At 40.5% G+C, this 20,127-nt stretch overlaps 1 protein-coding gene across 1 annotated transcript in view; it reads right to left on the bottom strand.

The window, feature by feature from the left end:
- The window catches only part of PCDH17 (protocadherin 17), a 98,720-nt gene extending 82,504 nt beyond the window's left edge, over positions 1 to 16,216 (bottom strand). The window contains exon 1 of the mRNA XM_053970797.1: positions 13,586 to 16,216. Within this exon, the coding sequence (XP_053826772.1) occupies positions 13,586 to 16,213 (2,628 nt within the window). The 5' untranslated portion in view covers positions 16,214 to 16,216. The remainder of the gene's footprint in view (positions 1 to 13,585) is intronic.
- Positions 16,217 to 20,127: the final 3,911 nt, after the last annotated feature.

The raw sequence follows: 20,127 nt of genomic DNA on the forward strand, positions 1-20,127 counted from the left end.
TTTAGGCTTGCACAAATTTAGCAAGAGGTTCTGTCCCTAAATAAATTTTAAAGTCATAACAGTTATGTGTCTATGATGAGGTACCTCATAAAATGGAAAGTTTGATTGAATACACCATTACACCACGAGCATAGTAGCAGTGGTCAAGTAGATTTGGACAGAAAAAAACAAGGCTATTCTGATACAGGGTTGTGTGCATGCATCCACAACTCTGTCACTTCAGTGTTAACCCACTGCAATGTCTTCTGATAGTACTCTCTATTAAATTGATTCAAAACAAGCAAAAGAAAAAATAGCTGCCTTTCTTTATAGGATCACCTCATCTAGGACACAACCATCACTTAACCACAGGTAATCTCTAACTTAATAGGTATTTAAGAGCTGACTTTGACCTGTAAATTCTTAAAAGACTGGGAAAAAATGTTCTGGATTACCCTTCCCATTATGCCTTGACATATCAAGACTCTGAAATCAGATCTTTCTGTAAAATTAAGAAGATCTACATAAGATATGGTCTCTGCAAAGATTCCAGGATTTGATAAAGTCATCGTTCTGTTCCAAATCAATGTTGGTTTGTCAATATCTAGGACACTGCTTCAGGTTTCACTGGGGATAGAGTGACTGAACATGAATGCTAATATTTGACTGAGGGGTTTGTTAGCACACAGGGATTTAATTATGGACTTCCTCTCTATCTAATTAGCAGGATGCTCACCCAGTATGTGAGCACTTTTTTCCAAAGTGGAATGCATTGAACATCAACTGAAGGATGCATATATATTTTACTTTTTAAAATTTTATTTAAGACCTCTCAAAGAAAAGTTTATGAAACATGCTCTAAATAATGTCCACATAATGTCCACAGATGTTCCCAAGTTGACATTCAGAAGCATGTATATGTGGAAACCTCTTTCAAAATGGGAAAAGAAAACACTACAAGTACAGTGCAAGAAATTTCAAACAAAAGTTCATGCAAAATGAAAAAAAAAAAACAAACTTGGGATTGTTCATACTGCTCTTCCTGGATACTCAAACCAGATCATGTGTAACATGGACTAATGCTGCTCCCTGCAGGTAGATCATGAGCCCACATGAAGCCACACCAACTTCCAACTTCACTGGAATTCAACATGGAGTTAGGTTCTTAGCTGCAGAGAGTGATCTCCAGGAGTACAGCCTTTGCATGCAATTCATTTACTCATATGCTCTCAAAACTTGCTTACAGGTAGAAAAACCTACTGGAAGATGAATTATTTCCATGGGAATGTGTTCATTTACATAATTTCAGGGCCATCTTAGTTTACTGGTGTTTCATGCATTGTGCTATTTGGAATAAAACAAAACCTACAAAATATTAAGGAACTACCTGCAGCTTTATTAATGTCTTGATAAATTCCTAAGAATGATTAAACTTGAGTTTTTTTGGTGTTTTTATTTAAATCTGTTGAGGCATAACGCAATAAAATTTGAATTACCCTTCTAAATAATGCTAAAATCAACAGCAAAGACATCCACTTTCCATGAAAACAGAAGTGGCATCTTGCTCCTAGGATGCTGTGGATCACAGTTCAGCACAGAAACTTTGCAAGGCAGTGGTATAGCATCTTAGTCTTAAGGGTTTATAGTAGCATTCCTTCTTTAACCTTAACCACAGGATAATAAACAGCACCAATATAATGATAGTCCAAGCTACCAGTAATCTTAAGAACGTTCAAGGAATAGACTGGAAGGAATTAATCTGCCATTTTCATATATCTGCCCAAGGGAAGCATTGTAATTGCAAAAATTTACTCTTAGACTGCTGAGACTCATAGTAATTATGTTTCTTTTTTAATAGAAATAGCCACAGGTAGTAACAAATTAGGTTTTGAGATGGGGAACTGGGCATGCATTCTAACCCAAATTACTATGTAATTGTCTTTATTATAAAACACTATAGAAAACCCAAAACTTATATCAGAACTAAAACTTTTCCTTAAAAAGTGTTCTCCTCCCATGGCTATTCAGCATGTGTGCCTATTTCTTAATTCACAGGTATCAGCAAGACCAGTATGACTGCAAGTAATTTATCTAAATATTTTTGCCATTGCAAACCAAAATTCCTGAAGCTTACATTTGTTTTATAGAAACAGCTTGCTCTTGCTTTACAAGTAGGTCAAAATCTGGAAATCCAGATACACATTCCTAAGTTTCCTTTGCCAATATCAGGGGATGAAGTAAAGACTATTTGTGGTCTACACATATATTAAAGGAACTGAAATTAAAGTTCTCTTCAAAATTCTGGAAGGTTGTTTGAAATAAATGAGCCCAGGAAAATACTTAAAATTAGTTATTTCACACTTGAAAGAATTATTATCTTGTTATGTCACACTGTTGCAATAATGAGAGGCATATTTTTGGGAAAGATCATGTATGTGATGGCCAATGAATACATAACAAAATAAATTGATACAGTTGCTTCTGCCCCTTGCAATACTATCCCCTGTTACACCTGAAAAGTAGCCACATGTGGTTTAAATAGACAAAATACATGTACAGATTTAGACAAAATAAAGACTGAATATTGAAAGAAATAACAGACAACATGTTGTTTTCACCTCCTTTTCACCCAACAACTACAAAGCTGACTGATATATTTCTCACCTTGGAGCTATGAGATGCAAATTATCATGCACTTTTTAATAACTAATGCAGTCTATGGAATCAGTTAAGTGCTGTTTCTTTTCACATTTTGCATGAATTATACTTCCTTTTAATCATCACTCTCAGTCCTGAAGTTTGATAGCAGGATTCCATCATGAAGTGGAAAATTAGGTCCTTCCTTACCAATACTGTTGCCTCAGGAAAAAAATGACAACATAATTTGTCTCTAAACTTGATGCTTTCTAGTTTGCAGCAAAAGGTGCAGGTTGACAACATCTTCCAAAACACTGCTACACAGCTCTGTACAGATCATATACAAAAAAAAAAAAAAAAAAAAATAGATGCACATTGCTCATTAATAATGTTTTTTATCCATCTCGACGGTTCTTTTGATTCCAGTCTGCTCTCTTTTCTGTATATCCATGTATGCATGCATACACACAGTTACATATCTGGCCCATAGCCTAGAAATATAATAGTTTTGAAGGCTTCGTGGTTGTCATTTTAAAAAGGCTTTTAATTTCATTATTTCTCAAGCACTTTAAATTCCACTATATTCTTAATGTCATTTGATACACTGAAATGATGAAGAGATCACAAAAGAACACACTTGGTACTTTACAGCTGTGGCTGGATAATCTGGCTCATGATCATCAAAGCAGGATTGTTTTTATGATCTTCAAATCTGCATATCAAATTACTAAAGTCTCTGTAAGAAAGCAAGACATCAGGACTATCTCAACAGAATACGAGAAAATGTAGTTGGAGGCTAAGTGAAACTAACAGCTTTTGCAGCTTTGCAGTGTTCTTAAAGCAAAGGAGAGAAGCAACAGGGACCAGTTCAGGTAACACAGACTAACAGATTCTGGGCTGAATTCTGCACATGCTTATGCACATCAGCAACTCCACACCTGTAAATGATCTATTTAATTTTATGGTTCTATTGACCTAAATTAAAATGGTCACTGATTAGGTGTTTTAAGGATCCTGCCCTGAAAGAAATAATATTAATTTAACTATATATATATATATATATATATATATATATATATATATATATATATGTATATTTCCACAGGCCTCAAAATTACTCATGCTCTGACTAACGACATGTTTTTTTTTCTAGATTTGCACAAAGAGAGCATTTTTTACTCAGCTGGCAGTAACTCAAGTGCTGAATCTGAGGTACATCATTAAGACAATGTTCTTTTCCTTGTTACTTTTAAAATTTTATAGAATTTAAATATTTTCATTAAGAATTAATGAACATTTGTTTAGCCCACTTCAGCTTACCTTTTTTTTTAAACTGATTCGTAGCTAAATAATCATAAGTGGTTGCTTAGCAATCAGCAAAGAGAGAGACAGAAATATAGTAAGTAAAGAAACTGACATGTTCTATGTTTGAATCATGATATTCAGTAAAAACAACAGAATAACACCAAGAGAAGTTTAAAACAAAATTCTCTTAATAAAAGAATATAAAAAAACTGCCTTTAGGAACAAATTATGCATTTAAAAGCTACAAATTGTTATTCACATGTCTGTTGCTATAAAAAAATCCTGTAGCTATTATTAAAAATACATTAAAAGCCTTCTAATGTTCATGAAACCATTATTCACCTTTTGTTTTAATTCAATTGTCAACTGTGCTTCCAATGATTTTAAAAACAGTATATATCTACAAAGCAAGCAAGAGTTTAAAGCTTTGAAGACTTGAAATTGATTTTTAATGCACCAGCTTTCAAACACTACAAAGGCTGCTCTCTGCTGATAAAGACAGTAAACAAGAAACTGTCCTTTAAATGTTTCCTTTAACGTTTTTCCTTAATTAAAAATCAATCAAAAAACATTGCCACATAAAAAAATTAAAATTAAGACATTAAAAATGTTTATGTTTTTGACACACAATATAGTCAAACCAGAATGAAAACTTATGATGTTTCTTTTGTTTACTTGTATTAGTTTAGACTTTTTTTTGCACTGTAAACACTGTTAATCAAAAAATAAAAGCATGTAAAAGTTGTTTATCACTTAACTCAGGTCTTTTTATAGAGTGGAAATGTTAAAAATATGATGAAATTAAACTAGAAATTATAAAAGTACTAAAGTAAAATACTTTAAAAACACTTTAAGATTATTTTAATATATTCCTATCCTCTAATCAGACCAAAGCTTATTTATGTAGATTAGTTATATCTAGAGTCTCATTTATCTACCCTGTATTTACTCTTTGATCACAAAGCTTGTTAACTTAAATGGTCTTTTATTGTTATGATTCGTTTTCCCATAATTATGTGGTTTAACTGCCTGATTTTTTTGTTTGTTTTAATAAATATATGCACATGCACCAATCATATTCAACAGTATTATGCTGGATGCTCAATGAACTGTAAGAGCCATTTCAATATAATAAAAGTGCCTGGAAATGTTCCAGGGAAAGGACTGGAAATACGAGTAATCACAGTGTCACTAGAACTAGTACAGGCAATACACACACGTCGTACACAGATCAGTAGATGGTCTGAACTACTCTCTGAAAATCGTTCTGCATGACTATCACTGCAAAAGCCTGCAATGTATCGATTAGAGGCCTCACCCACACAGCTGAAATGATGCATTTGCATCCCATGTCAAGACTTTTCCTTTCCCCTTTGGAGTTCTCCTTTGGCAGGCCACAGAGACTGCAACACAAAGCCACCCACCAGGGAACAGGATGAGATTAGGAACTTTTCTGTTACGGGTTAAAGTATTTTATGAATGTGAGAAACTCTGATCTGATACATATGCCACAAAGCCAGTAGAAAGGTCCATGGCTAAAATCAAATACCTTAATTTGAAGAACTTAAGATGCCTCAATTGCTTATACCTTATTCTATTGAAAATAGACCAGTATGGGACTGATTGTCTTGAGGGTTGGAAAAGGAGATACACCCTCAGTGAACCAAAGTGAGATACAAATTGATCTTTATGCTGTTCCTCTGTACAAATAACACTAATAATTGGCTGAAACTATGCAGTTTTGTCTTTATATGTAGAAGGACTTCTCAGTTTTCAGGACAAAAAAAAAAAAAAAAAGAGAACTCATGTCAAGCAAGTGGATGAATTGATCTGCTATCTTTTCTGTGCAGGTAACACAACTACCTAGTGGAAGCAAACCAGTAGGAGAAAGAGATGGTTCTTGTATGACCTTGTTAAGAAAGAAATGTATCAACAGCCTCTGGGATTTAGCTAGAAAATATATGACTGGTCAAGAAGGTTATTTAAAGCACTGTCTAATATCCTAATTATCCGGGACATTCATAACAATTTGCTTGTTCTTGAATGTAGTATTTAATACTGAGTATTTTATCAAAACAGCTTAATAATTTGCTTTTTTTTCTTTCTCATAGGATTTACAGTAATTAATCCAGAATCTTCTTCTGTTAAAAAAAAAAAAAAAAAAAAAAAACAAAGTCTACAGCAGACTGAAAAACAAAGGTTGCACTATGACAAATAGATTAGTAGGTCTTAGAATGCACCCTGGGTAAGAATTATGGCAGCTGCACATTACTCTGTTTCATCTCATCAACAAAAGCAGTGACTTGTTAATATCCTCAATGCCCCCTTAAATACTTGACAAATAAAACACTTAAACTCAAGAAACTTTTTCCCCAGTAATTTTGCCATTCTCTTCCTACTACTTTTTTTTTCCCCTTTTTTTTTTTCTATTAAGGCAAGAACCTGCAGTCCCCTGAGAGTTTTACTTGTTTCCTGTATTTTTGAACACTTTAGCATTAATTTTACCTCTTCTCTTACAGCTGAAGTAGCCATACAGTTGAAAGCATAAAGCTTTCAGGCTGTCTGCTGCAAAAATTTGTCCCAACTGCTCTACACTGACCTTTTGGCATCAGAGGATTGCTTCTATAATTTAAAGATGAAAGCAGAGCTATGTTTCTGCTGTGGTCAACAAATCCTTGTTTAAGTTCTCATCACTGAATTTTTTTACCTATTGGAAAACATTAATACTAGTGTCAAAATGTCTTTTCCTCATACATGCAGGTGCTCCTCAGGCATGAAAAAGTATCTGAAGAATTCTGCCATGCAACATATATGCTTTCTTCAGAAAAAAACCAAAACCAAATCCAAAAAAACCCCACATACATCCACTTTTTGTATGTAGAATGAGTGTCTTGCATGGTAAAACCTAAAATTAATTTAAATTAACACTTTTAACTTTTGTGGAAACAACAAAATAAAGAAGAAATTAGGCATGATACTTAAAAACATATATGTAAATATTAGCTGATATATTAATGCCTCCTGGGGAGGAAGGTAGTGAAGAGAAGGAAAAAAAAATGCTGGGGAAAAAAAGACCAAAAAAATCCTTTTTTTTTTTTCATAAAATCACAGCTGCTTCACATCCAAATGTTGTGAATTGGGAAGAATTTTTTTAATGACACTTTTGTCTTATCAGAGAAACCAGACTGTATCTATGCTTTCTTAATACCAAATAATAGTTGTGATATTTCAAACACACCTGTTGCTAATTTTCCATGTAAAAATATTTATTGAATTTTAATAATAATGCTGTATTATTCACAGTTTCAGAAATATATGAAAATATGTGGTAACATGTTCAGCAATATGTTCAATGGAGTATTTGATTTCTTTTCCACTGAACACAAGATTATTCTGGGTTAACCATTGGACTTGATGGTTAACCATTGGAATCCTAAAAGTATTGCCCAACCTAAATCATTCGATGATGCTGTGTTACAATTCACATCATAGTTACAAAAATATCTAAATTCCAGTCTCCTTAATTGTTTGTAAAAATGCCACAAGAAAAAAAAAATCACAAAACCCTCAAAAATGAAGGGCCCAATCATACTATTCTTAGCTGCATTCCATAGAGGTCTTAGTCATGATTCACTCTTGAACCCCAAAATCATTTATGAAGTCAAAATTATGCTATTGACTGAATTATGAGTAAGAACTGCCTTTTCATCAACATGGGGACGGATAATAGAAACTTGAGAAAATATGTTGTTAAAGATAACCCTTCAAAGGATTGATCAGTCATTGAAATTGCACTGGTAATCACAAATTTGTAGGGATCTTTCCAGCTAAGTTTAGATAGTGACAGTGAACACAAAGATGTAGAAAGCTCAGACAACTTTAAGAGCAGTTGAGAACTGTGACACTCAATCTTACATAACTTGTTTCATGTCTTTTATATAACAGCGACTTCTATAGTGATATTATTATTCTTATTTTTTTGTTAACATGAATTTCTGTTCTGGAAAGACTGGGGTTTTTTTCATAATATGTATATTCCACTTTAGACACTTAATTTTTTTTTTCTTAAATTGGTTTTAAATTGTTTTTTTCTCTATTTTTTTATTGTTCTTTATTACAGCTTTTCATCATGGAAAATTCTTTAGATTTCAAATAGATCAGTATATCAAGAATGATCCTTGTAAAATAATAGTGCTATAGATATCACCAGCAAGGAACTCAGATCAAGACCAGAACAGATGTAACATAAAAAAATAGTTCAATTCTGCTTCCTCTGTCTATTTCAGCAGCCAGTGCAGATGCCACAGTAAGTGGTGTGTTGTCAGATCTGGTCCTAAAATGCATGTACTTTGTGCCACCATACTATGCAGTGCATCTTGGCCACCAAAAAAAGCACCAGTGGATGAATAGGAAAGGTTTCATCCTGAAATTCTTCCATAGTCAACTCTAAGATGGACTTCATCCAGTGAATGAAACTAAAGCTGAAGAACAATGTAACAAAAAAACAGACTGTACACAAAACTGCAGACTGTATTAATAAAATGCAAACATTCAGAAGAATTATTTTGCAAAACATCTAGCCTTGCAAAACACTGTTAAAGCCACAGTAACGAAACCTAGGCAGGTAGTTCAAGAGCTGCATCTCACAACTTAGTGTCTTTAGATACAGCCCTAGAATGTGTAGCTGGGAATCTCTGAAATATATAGAGTACAAACCTGCAAACTTGCAAATGTTTAGAACTGCTCTAGTATCCTCTTGATGAAAAATGTTACCTTGTACAAGTTCTAGTGAGAATAGAGAATAATACTTCTCAGTTGAAGTAGGAGATATAAAAAAAATATATACCTCTGTTTTCAGATAGGAATTTAAATCACTCAGGATGAGTGCAACTTCTATGATGAAAGCTGCTTCTCCTTATATACAGCAGCTGCAGATTTCTTTCTGTAATCTTGAAATTTCTCAAAGTATGAAATAGCATACTAGACAGAGCAGCACTAATATGGCTCATGGTTTTTATTTCCCTTGAAGACTCTATCTTAGGTACTACTAGTTACCTGGCAATGAAGCTGCACTGGGACTTGACATTAATCTATTGATACATCATAAACATCAGGTGCCTGAAGTATTAAGGATGATCTGTACTTTATCTTGAAATGTTGTGGGAGTGCCCGGTACAGCAGATACAATGATTCCCAGCTTGAGATCTTCTTTCTGCACAGCCATTCATTTTTAGCTGTTGTTTAACAAAAGCTGTGACCACCTCTTTTTTTATTCACACCCACCTTATTCCTGATACATTTACAAAACTCCCCAAGTTTGCACCACAAGTATAGCAATAAATAATCTCTAGGAGGCTCAACACTACTCTTGCATATTGCATATAGTTTTCTACACTACTGATATTTCACTTTGAGGAACCTATTTCTGGAACCTACTTGTGTAAATAAACTATTTGTTTTCCTTTATCCATCTACTCTTACCTATTGGAAATCTGCAAGAAGTTGTGACTTGTTCACACAGGGAAAGGCAAACTATCTAACTCAGAATTTTGGTAGGAGAAATATATCTATATGTATGTTTGTACTTTTTCTTTTCTGATGTCTGCACTTAAAAATAAAGCAAAATTCTGTTTCTTTTAGTCAGATGAGTAGGTCACCAGAACTAGATGAACCAAATTTTCCCACTAGTCTTTAAGGTCTAGAGTGAACAGAAATCTTCTTTCAGCCAAGTTGAGTTTCCATTTTCTCCTGCTTTCCTTCTTCCCAATAAAAATTAATAGTTTGGCTTTTACATGATTCAGAAGACACATTGAATTTTGACCCTGGCAATGAGAATTGTACAGCACTGCCCCATATTTAAATATGTGTAACAGACTTTTGCTTGAAAGCACTGTTTCTAAACTCTCTTTAGAAAATGATTGCTGAAGTAAAAAATAATAAAACATGGGCTGGTGAAGTGTAAATGTGTAACTTCCCAGTATGTTGCTAAACACTGTTCTTAATACACATCAATCTCAGGTGCACATCAAAGCACAAATGGTCAATTTTCAGAGGGCTTAAGAACTTGCAAGTCTCTTGCACCCATAAAAGCTGAATGTATACAGCATCCTTGTCTGTCCATCCAACAATTTAAACATACATATACATATATGTTTAAATTCTTTAATTTTATGGTACTGAAGAAGTTCATTGGTTCATATATAAGTAACACAGGCAACTGTGGTACACAGGTGGATGCTACAAAGTAATGAGCAAACACACAAGCTGTCAAATTGTGTGATTAGTGTGTAACAGAAGTCACTTAAAGAGAGGCAAGATTACACCACTGTTACTCATGTCAGGAAGTATTTCATTCAACTGCTGGTCCTTTTGGGTCAGTCTGAAATCCCTAGTAACTAAGTAACATTTTACTCCACAGGTATTTGTTGATATAAATTGGGCTATCTGTATAGTAAAATACTATTCATGAGAAATAAGGGAACCATAAGGCCCATGGGCTTCACTAGGTCTTATTAGTAAGTGAAAGGGAAAAAAAATGCGCTCTAATAAGAGTGAGAAAATTTGGATCTTACTGAGAAAAAAAAGTTATTTATTTGCTATTAAATATTTATAGAATCAATTGGATGTACTAAGTAATAGTATAATATTTAGCATGTATATACATCTCCATAGATATATAGTATGTACATATATATATACACACACACATATATATATAGATTTAAAGAGAATTGTGCCATTAAACAGTTGCCGAGAAAATGAGTATGAAGAAATGCAGTTCCATTGTATGAATTACATACTATGGGATTATCATGTTTCAAAAATATATCTGTAAAAACTAATGGGAACATTTGTTAGAAAACCCTTACACAAATGTTTATCTTCCCCTTACTGAGGTACTGAAGAAAACAGCTTAACTGGATTGATTAACTAAAAGAGATGATAAAATTTTTGGATTTTGTTTCTTTTTTTTTTTTTTTTCCACTGCCTACACCTTTGATTCCTAACTGTGTAATTTACATATGCAGACACAGCTTTCTTGGAGTGATTCAAGATATAGTAGATCCAGAGAGACAGCTGATCCTTTACTATTTCTCCTTAAGTCTGCAGTTTAAATTTTACATGAGGCAGAAGTACAGGACCAGACATAAAGTAATGCCTACATTCTAAATGCAAATTTTATATAAAATTTACTCCAGAGATGTGGAGATGGAGAATACAAAATGTATTTTAGTAATGCAAAAGTACAGTGAAGAGAATCAATTTTCCCCTCTAGCTACTTTAAATCTAAGCCTTTTCTAAATAGAAACCTACTACACTGTTTCTTACTGTATCTATTTTGCCAATACAACTCCAAAATATAGTATCAGTAAGTATGTTTGAACAGGCTGTACACTAGCTAAAACTGAATGCTTTCTAATCTACTGACTGGACCATGAAAACCTCTAAAACACTCTGTGTAGATAATGAGGGAAAACAAGACCAGCATTAGATATACCAGTATATGTTATGAGGAGTTTCACTTAACATTTTCCATAGCTGTGATAATGAAAACTCTTATAGAAACCACAATACACTTTTTAAGGGAGGAAATTCCTCTTTTAGCTTTATATAGATTTTAGGAAAAAAAAAAATCATTATTGATCTTATACAGTGAACACTGTAAAAAAGAAGGAATCATATTTTTCATAGGGATTTTACACTACAATTGAAACTTTACTAATCAGTAGCATCATTACATTAATTAATTGCTTTATATAGACATTACATGGTTGTAGGAAAGTATAATTTTCTGTCTTTTACTAACTATTACACTTGTCAGTAGGAAAAAATGTGGAGTGTTTCTTTTTTAGCTTTCTGACAACTCCACAGTAAAAAAAAAGTTGACATTACTTAAGTGTCATGGAAAGTTATTTGTTTTTTAAAGCATGAATAATAAATCAAATTATCTCTGGTTGTGCACTAACCTAGACTTTTTCTAAAGTGTCATTTTTTGTTAAAATCAATTTCAGATTTTAAGTATTGCTCCACTCACCTGATTGATAGCAACACAAATACATGATAGGCATAAAATAAAATTGTTTCTGTGACACAACCCAATAGCCGCTTGAGGATTAGTTGGATTTGCAGTGACCTTGTACAGGCAGGGTTTTTTTCCTTTTTATTTTTCCCAGTTATAAATGTTCTATTTCTAGGTCATCGATTACTTGAAATTTGGTTCTTTAATCTGTCAATTACCACTGGCCATTTCTATTCAGTTTAAAATATTAGATACAGCTGGCAAGTAGAACATTTGGTGTTCACAGATCACAGGACATAGTAACTCGAAGGTATTATGAATCTTCTTTAGGTACATCAAGTGACTACAGTGCAACTTCTTTCCCACTAGCTGCATACACAAAATGAGTCTGTGTCACTTCTGATACACTCATTCCCCTATGACTCAGAACAGCATATCAGGAGAACCACAGGATAAAACAGATATGACATTTCAAATATATGTAATAGTCATTATCCAGAGCCTGCTTTCAATCCAAACGTTAAAAATCACTTTGGAACATACCTGTAGTGTTTGAACATTAAGCTGCATTAATCATGAAGTAATACTTTAAATTAAATCAACTGGAGCCAATTTCTGCCCTCACCTTCACTCTGCAAGTTCACTGCTCTGAAATAAATCTTCTGAGTTTGGACTTTAAACTACCTGCTAAAAATTAAGTCATTCTTTGATTAGTACCTTATATCAAATGGTCCAAATTCTGCCATTTCTCACATTCACAAAAGTCAGTAGAGGACAGTATGGATATAACTGGCAGCAGAATGCAGCCCAGCTACAATTTCTAAATGAGCTTTGGTAGAAGACAGAGTGTGTAAGTCTTTCTCTATAAAGCAATCATCAATGTTGACTCAGGCTACTGGAAATCTGACTAGTTGTTTTGCTGGTTTATGACAGGATGTGGGTTTTGTTAATATTTAGAGGTAGGAGGGAGTCACCACATATATTTTCTTTCTATTTGACTAAGCAGAATTTTCAGCACTGAAAAATTAGTTATTTATGGGGGGAGGAGGAGGCAATGGGGCCCCAATGATACTGTCAAAAAATATATTTATGGATATATATTCTGAAGAAGGAAATTTTTAGAAAATTAAAACATACATCTTGGAATGATAGCTCATATTTATATACAAGATTGGAGGGCTATAATACACTGTTGCAATAGATGTCCTCATTGTGCAACTTCTTCCCTGTCCTGTTAGTTACTGCAGGTGGTATGACCACTTCAGAAATGCCCTCCCTCTTCTCCACCCCAAACCAAAGAGAAGTGAAACTTGTGGAAGTGCCCACCTCTGTCTGACAGTCTCCTGGGAAAATCCCCCAGCGTGCCTCAAATGAGCTAAATGCCTGCACACACTTTCACATGCACCTCTTTGGCAGTGCTGTAACTCTGTCTGTGTTTCAATGGGCATTTTCTTTTGAATCACATGGGAAACATCAATAAGACAGCAGAACCAGACCCACCAGATGTGGTCTGGTTCCACTTCCATTAAGTCCACCTCTCTTCAGTTCCTACAGTGGTGCCTTACAGCAGACTGCACTGCAGACAAAAGGGAAAGTTAAACCAGTGTCTAAAGTGAGGTCCAGGGTATTCTAAAAGTCTCCTACCTGAATTATGGACATCCGGCTCGGGGGAGCCTCGCTGGCGTTAGTCCCTTGCCCTGTGAAGCTGGTGTGGCAGCCCACATGTCCCTGGGGTACAGTCAGGTTGTTGGAGGCGGGCTTCAGGTACATCACCTCAGACCTGGGAGAGCTGAGGGGCAGGCGGGTCTGGTAGTCAAAGTACATGGGTGAGGTGGCCAGGGATGGGCTGCTCACCACGTTCATGACATTGAGGGGACCCCGGCTGTCCTCGCCCTCACTGGGCACCAGCATAATGTCATTCTTGCTGATCTTCTTCTTCTTGCCCTTGCCCCCTCCACTGCCACTGCCTCCTCCTCCCCCACCACTGCCTCCCCCTCCTCCCAGCTGAGGGTGGCTATACTCGGCAATGCGACAATTATAGGTGCGGATCTCCTTGTTCTCTCGCTTGCACTTCACAGCAATAGTGATCATGGCAGCCAGCAAGATGATGGAGACAGTGCTCAGTGTCACAATCAGCGGCAGCGACAAGTCCCAGTGTGGCCGCCGATGCTGCTCACCATTCACCTGCGGCTCGCCAGCCTCGGGCAGGGGCCCCGCCAAGGCCCTGACTATGAGCTTGGCCACAGCAGAGAGGCTGGGCTTGCCATGGTCACTGACTTTTACCACCAGTTCAGCCACAGGGCTGAGCTCCTCCCAGTAGGGGTGCAAGGTGCGTATCTCACCACTGGTGGGGTCCATCTCGAAGAGGTGCTCCTCATTGCCTTCCACAATCTCATACGTGAGGCGCCCACTCTCCCCAAAGTCACTGTCCAGGGCGCGGACGGTGCCCACGGGGTAGCCCACCCCAGCATTGCGTGGCACCTGCAGCTCAGCAGTGTCATTGATGAGGGCAGGCAGGACGATGAGAGGCGCGTTATCGTTGACATCGAGCACGGTGACGCGCACCGTGGCATTGCTTTCACGGTGAGGTGAACCCGAGTCTTTGGCCAGCACGCGGAACTCAAAGTGCTTTGTCTGCTCATAATTGAAGCTCCTCAGAGCATAAATAGCACCATTTGTGGGGTTGACAGAGACATAGGTGTAGATGGAGACATCTCCCACATGCCCAGGCAGAATGGAGTAAGACACTGTCCCATTTTGGCCCAAGTCAGGATCCTGGGCCAAGACTGAGCCCAGATACTCTCCAGGGATGTTGTTCTCAGGCACCTGCAACACATAAAGATTCTTGCTGAAGCGGGGTGGGTTGTCATTCTCATCAAGGATCCGGACAGAAAATGACTTGGTGGAGTTAAGTGGGGGATTGCCCCCATCACGTGCCACAATGGTCACATTGTACTCATCCTGTGCCTCACGGTCCAGGGGTCGGTCGGTGACCACAGTGTAGAAGTTGTCATAGTTCTCCTCCAGGGTGAAAGGAACGGCACCAGGCCCACCGCCACCGCCCAGCACCCGACACTGGAGCTGCCCATTCTTGCCTGAGTCACGGTCGGTGACCCGCACCAGGGCAATGACAGTGCCTGGTGGGGCAGCCTCACTCAGAGCTCCCTGGCGAACGGAGACAAAACCTATGGTGGGAGCATTGTCATTGCGGTCAATGAGGCGGACAGTGACCTTGCAGTGAGCAGGGATGGGATTTGGCCCCAGGTCCCGAGCTTGGACATCAATCTCAATGAGGCCACTCTCCTCATAGTCCAGGTTGCCCTTAACACGGATGAGGCCACTCTGTGGGTCAATGCTGAACAGGTCACGGACACGCTCAGGTGTGTAGCCACTGAACGAGTAGAGCACCTCTCCATTGGTACCCTCATCAGCATCAGTGGCATTGAGATCGATGACTGCCGTGCCTAGTGGTGCATTCTCTGGCAGCTCTACCACGTAGGAGGCTGCCTCAAAGATGGGGCTGTTGTCATTGGAGTCAATGAGGCGCACATTGATCTGCACCGTGCCTGAGCGCGGTGGGTCACCACCATCCAATGCTGTCAGCACCAGGGTGTGGTGACTCTGCTCCTCACGGTCTAATGGCTTCTGGATGACCAGCTCCGGAAACTTTGTGCCATCACCACGGGACTTCACATCGAGGGAGAAGAGGCCGTAGTCATCACGAGTGAGCAGGTAGGTGCGCAGACCATTGTCCCCAGCATCTGGGTCATGGGCGCTGGTGAGGGGGAAGCGGGTGCCTGGTGCAGCATTTTCGGAGATGTCCATGTCCACTTGGTCAGAAGGGAATGATGGTGCGTTGTCGTTCAGGTCCTGAATCTCCACTTTGATCATGCAGATCTCCTGGTCATTGGCGAACACCTCGAGGGACAGCTGGCACTTGGTGCTGCGCCGGCACAGCGCCTCACGGTCAATGCGCTGCTTGGTGTAGAGCAGCCCGCTCTCCCCGTCCACGTCCAGGAGGTGCGGGGCTGAATTCTCCAGCACTCGGAAGGTGGACTTGGTACCGCGGCCACCCCCGGGGCCGCCACCGGGAACGCCACGCTCCGCGGGCAGCATCCCGCCTCCCGCCGCGCCTGCCGCCAGCCGCGCATCGCGCCCGATGTTCCCAATGACCGTGCCCGCTCCCTGCTCCTCGGGCACCGAGTAATTCAGGTTCTTCAGTGACAGGGCGGGAGCCCAGCAGAAGAAAAAGCAACAAATGGAAAGGTACATCCCCGAGCAGGGGTGGGGGAGGCAGGAGCAGCAGCGACGACCAGGGTTGTCCCCGTCTTCTTTGCCTCCTGCGCTGGGGTTGCTCTTCCTCCTCTGACGGCTCTTCCTTTCCTTCCTTTTTGTTTTTGACTTTTTTTTCTTCTCGTTCCCCACTCCTATATTTCAAGTTCCTGAACCTGTTGCTCTAAAACATCTGCAGAGACACAGGATGAGAGGCAGCAAATAGACCATGTAGCTCAGAGGGAGGGAGCAATCGGGGGGGTCGGGGGGAGGGGAGGGAGCAGCTTCGGCAGCGTTTCAGCAAGACCTTGCCGTGCTTGCAGTCTCCTCGCAGTTACTTCGTCTGTCCAACTTCGGCAGTGAGAGGGTTTCAAAAATCAGAAAATTTGCAAAAGATCTTCTCCTCCGGGCAGGCGATGTGTTCCCGATCCTTGAATCCCCGTAGATGTACAAAGAATAATAAAAATAATAACAATAATAAAAAAACGGCGGCAATGGTTGTTGTTCTAAAAAAAGATCAGAAATATTTTTTAAATATGTGCATTTGTATATACATAACAGAAGGGGATGGTCACAGGTCTGTAGCAGACCTGTAGCAGAGGTAAAAAAGCTTATTTGCTACTCATAGCTTGAAATGCGATTGATGGAGTGGAGGGGTAGGAGAGAGACTGAAGGGGTAAAAAAGTCTCAGCTTGTTGTTGAAGCCCTCTTCGTGTGCAGTGAGCGGCAGTGAAATGTCTGATTGCACCGCGGGGTTGTTGGTTTTCAGGGAGTGTTTTGCTGCATTTAGAGATCTAATCTTGCATTGCTTGCGGCGGAGAGCTGCATCTCGCTGCCGTCGGTATTTCCCCCCTCTCTGTCTCGTACACCCTGGGTCACTGTTTCCTTCCCGAATCAGAGGGAGAGGGAATGAGGATTGCAGGGCAAGAGGGGAAAACAAAACACATTAAAAAAAAAAAAAGCCCAAAACCCAAACCACTCCGCCCCCGCCCGCAAAAACTAGTGTCCGGATTTATAGGTTCCTTTCTCCCCCTCTACTACCAGCCTCCCACCCGTCCTTTTGGAGTGAAAAAATTAAGAAACCCACCAGCTGACCTTCATCACTAGCAGTAAATATATATTTTGAGAGAAAGCTCAGACCGTGCTCAATCAGCAGCACACTTGGGTTTCTTTAAGACAGGCCAGTAGCCGCCGCCACCACCACATCCTTTCTCTCCGTGTATCTATGCGTGTGTGCGTATGCGTGTCTGAGGAGCTGCACTTTTCTCGATGCAGTTTAATTCCAGTTTGCTTTTCTCTCCAGTCGAGAGGAAAGCAACAGGCAACCCATGGCTAGACGCATAGATATAAAAAAAAAAAAAAAAAAAAAAAAAAAGCAAGGGAGGGGGTGGGAGGGCGGAGGAAGAGAAAGAAAAGCCGCCACACACACTCTCTCTCTTTCTTAGTCTCTCGCTAAAAGGGAAACAGTCTCTATATTCACAGGGCTGCGCTATCAAGTGCCTCTCTTTTCTTTCTATTCAGCGTCTCCTTCCAATGACACCGCCGCCTAGCCCTCTTCATTTGGGGGAGGTGAGAAGAGGAGGAAAAACAATCTTGGCAATGAAGGAAGTGGGAGATCTTTTAATCGATTAATTCGCTTATATTAAAACCTATGCAGTTCCGCGATCAGTATGATGCATTTTTTGCAGTCCTTTTAAAGCTTTAACAGTCTCTCTGAGCATCTTGGTACAGAGGAGAAGAGCGGCAGCAACGCCAGATGCGTTCCCCCTCTCTGATACACACCTTTCCTAGTGATACGATGTACAGGTAAATACTGGGGAAGGGTAGCAAAATATTAGTTCAGGTTCTTTTAACAACCTGAAATAAACGAATGGCAAATTCAGAAATGCAGATGTTTCAATCTGCTTGGATGAGTCAGATCCAGCGGAACAAATCATATTCACTATCTCCTCATGTTCCTCCCTTCACAGACATTAGTTACAGCTTCTTCCTAACGCTTCACTGACTCACTCTATAGACAGGAAAAAAAAAAAAAAACAAAAAACAAAAAACAAACAGATTTATATTTTGGAGAGGGAGGAGGGAAGAAAAAAAGGAAAAAAAAAAAAAAAAAAAAAAAAAAAGGAGAAGGTGGGGGTGTCAGATCCAGCTACACTTTTACTATACCTCTTTCTCCGGGAGACTGAGGATCAGGAAAACAAGGCTGTTATCCACTCACTGGCACAGAGGCGCGTCTGTCTCCTGCTTTGCTGAGTGTTTTTAACCACCTTTCCTCAGTATTATGTGTGAAATAAATCAGAGATCTTTCACATTAAAAGAAAAAAAAAAACAAAACAATAAAAACATAGGTTTCCAATACATAGCTCACAGATCTAGTTCCGAGTCTTAGTTCTGCACTGTTTTTTTCTCCTTTATTTGAGTCCGGACCCAAAGTACAGAGTTAATTCTGCAACGTGTGGCAGGGAGGCTTTCAAACGCAAAAGAAGAAAAAACAATTATTCTTCTCTGCCTCATTGATGGGTGGCCCCTTGCAAACAGACAGTCGCCAGTCTTAGCCAGGCAGCACGCGGAGTGAACGCCGATCCCCGACAAACCAGATCCATTTCACCAGCCGCCCGCAGGTAAGTGGAGAATTCAGTGAAAATTCAACAGTTGGAGCCGCGCTCTCTCACTCCCCCCTCCTCGCCTCCCTCACTGCAGCACTCGCGGGGCCGCCGCGCCGCGCTCGCCCAGCTCCGCTCTCCGACTGCCTCTATTCACCTCACGCCGCGGCTTAAACATTGATACGGATTCCCCGCCAGCCAATGGGCGGCGGCGGCGCCGGCCGGCCCCGGCGCGGCCCGGCCAATGGGAGGAGGCGCGGGGTGGGGCCGCGGCGGGCGCTGGGTGTCATTGATTAGATCGGCTCCGAGGGGGACGCGGGGCGCGCGAGCGGTTGGCGCGGGTTGCGGTGTCTGGCCGCTCGTGCACCGCAGCGCCGCGACCCCGGCCCCTGCCAGCCCCCGCCGGCCCCCGCCGCTTCCTCACCCGGCCTCTTCCTCACCCCTGCCTCCCCGCCCCCCATATTTATTTATTTGTAAGACGTGTTAAAAAGTCCTCCGCGTTGACGGGTGGGGAAGCAGGGGGGACGCGACGCCCCCGAACTAGCCCAAAGCACTGCGAGGGCGAGGACTTGACTCCACTGCACGGTCCCCGGGTGACCGCCGGCCCGGGATGCGCGGCGAGAGAAGGGGGGTGTAAGTGGGGGGACACCCCCCGCCACCTCCGCCCCGGCCCTGTGGGAGCCGCCCGAGCGGGTCTCGCCCTCCCCGAGGGGCAGTTCCCGAGGGCGGGAGCGCATCCCCTGTCGGCGGGGAGCGGGGCGCTGGCAGCCACGCCGTGAGGGGCCGGGGGCCGCAGCAGCGCCCGCCCCCGCCCCCGGCGCGCAAGGGAGGCTTCCGGCCGGGGCGGCGGTGGCGGGGGGAGGACTGAGGCTGGAAAGGTGCGTGCTCGGATTGCCGGAGGGCCGATCTCGACCCGTGCGTACGGAAATGAAGCTGCCATTTGTGACGAGCGTGTAAGTAGCAAGAATCATTTAAGGGAAAGGAGAAAAAAAATATTTTAAAAAGGGAAGAAAATAAACTGCGGAGCAGTTATAAGACGCTCTTGAATTATTTTAGGAGCGTCTCTTAAAAGAGTCAGTTAAGGCAGCTGCTCGTTTGCCTTGCTCAATAGAATAACCTTCAGCCCTGAGTTATTATGTCCATAAATATAATATGACTTGGAAAAAGTCTTGCAGATTTATAAATTCAAATGAGTGTTCTTTCCAGACCCATCTTCTCATCCTGAGGACCTCTTTGTAGCTGTGAAACAGATAGTTTGCCATCCAGAGCGAGTCTGCTAGTAAACGTTATAGAACTAATGCCGTGTTAAAA

This window comes from Vidua macroura, chromosome 2 (genome assembly GCF_024509145.1).
Source record: "Vidua macroura isolate BioBank_ID:100142 chromosome 2, ASM2450914v1, whole genome shotgun sequence".
NCBI lineage: Eukaryota > Metazoa > Chordata > Aves > Passeriformes > Viduidae > Vidua > Vidua macroura.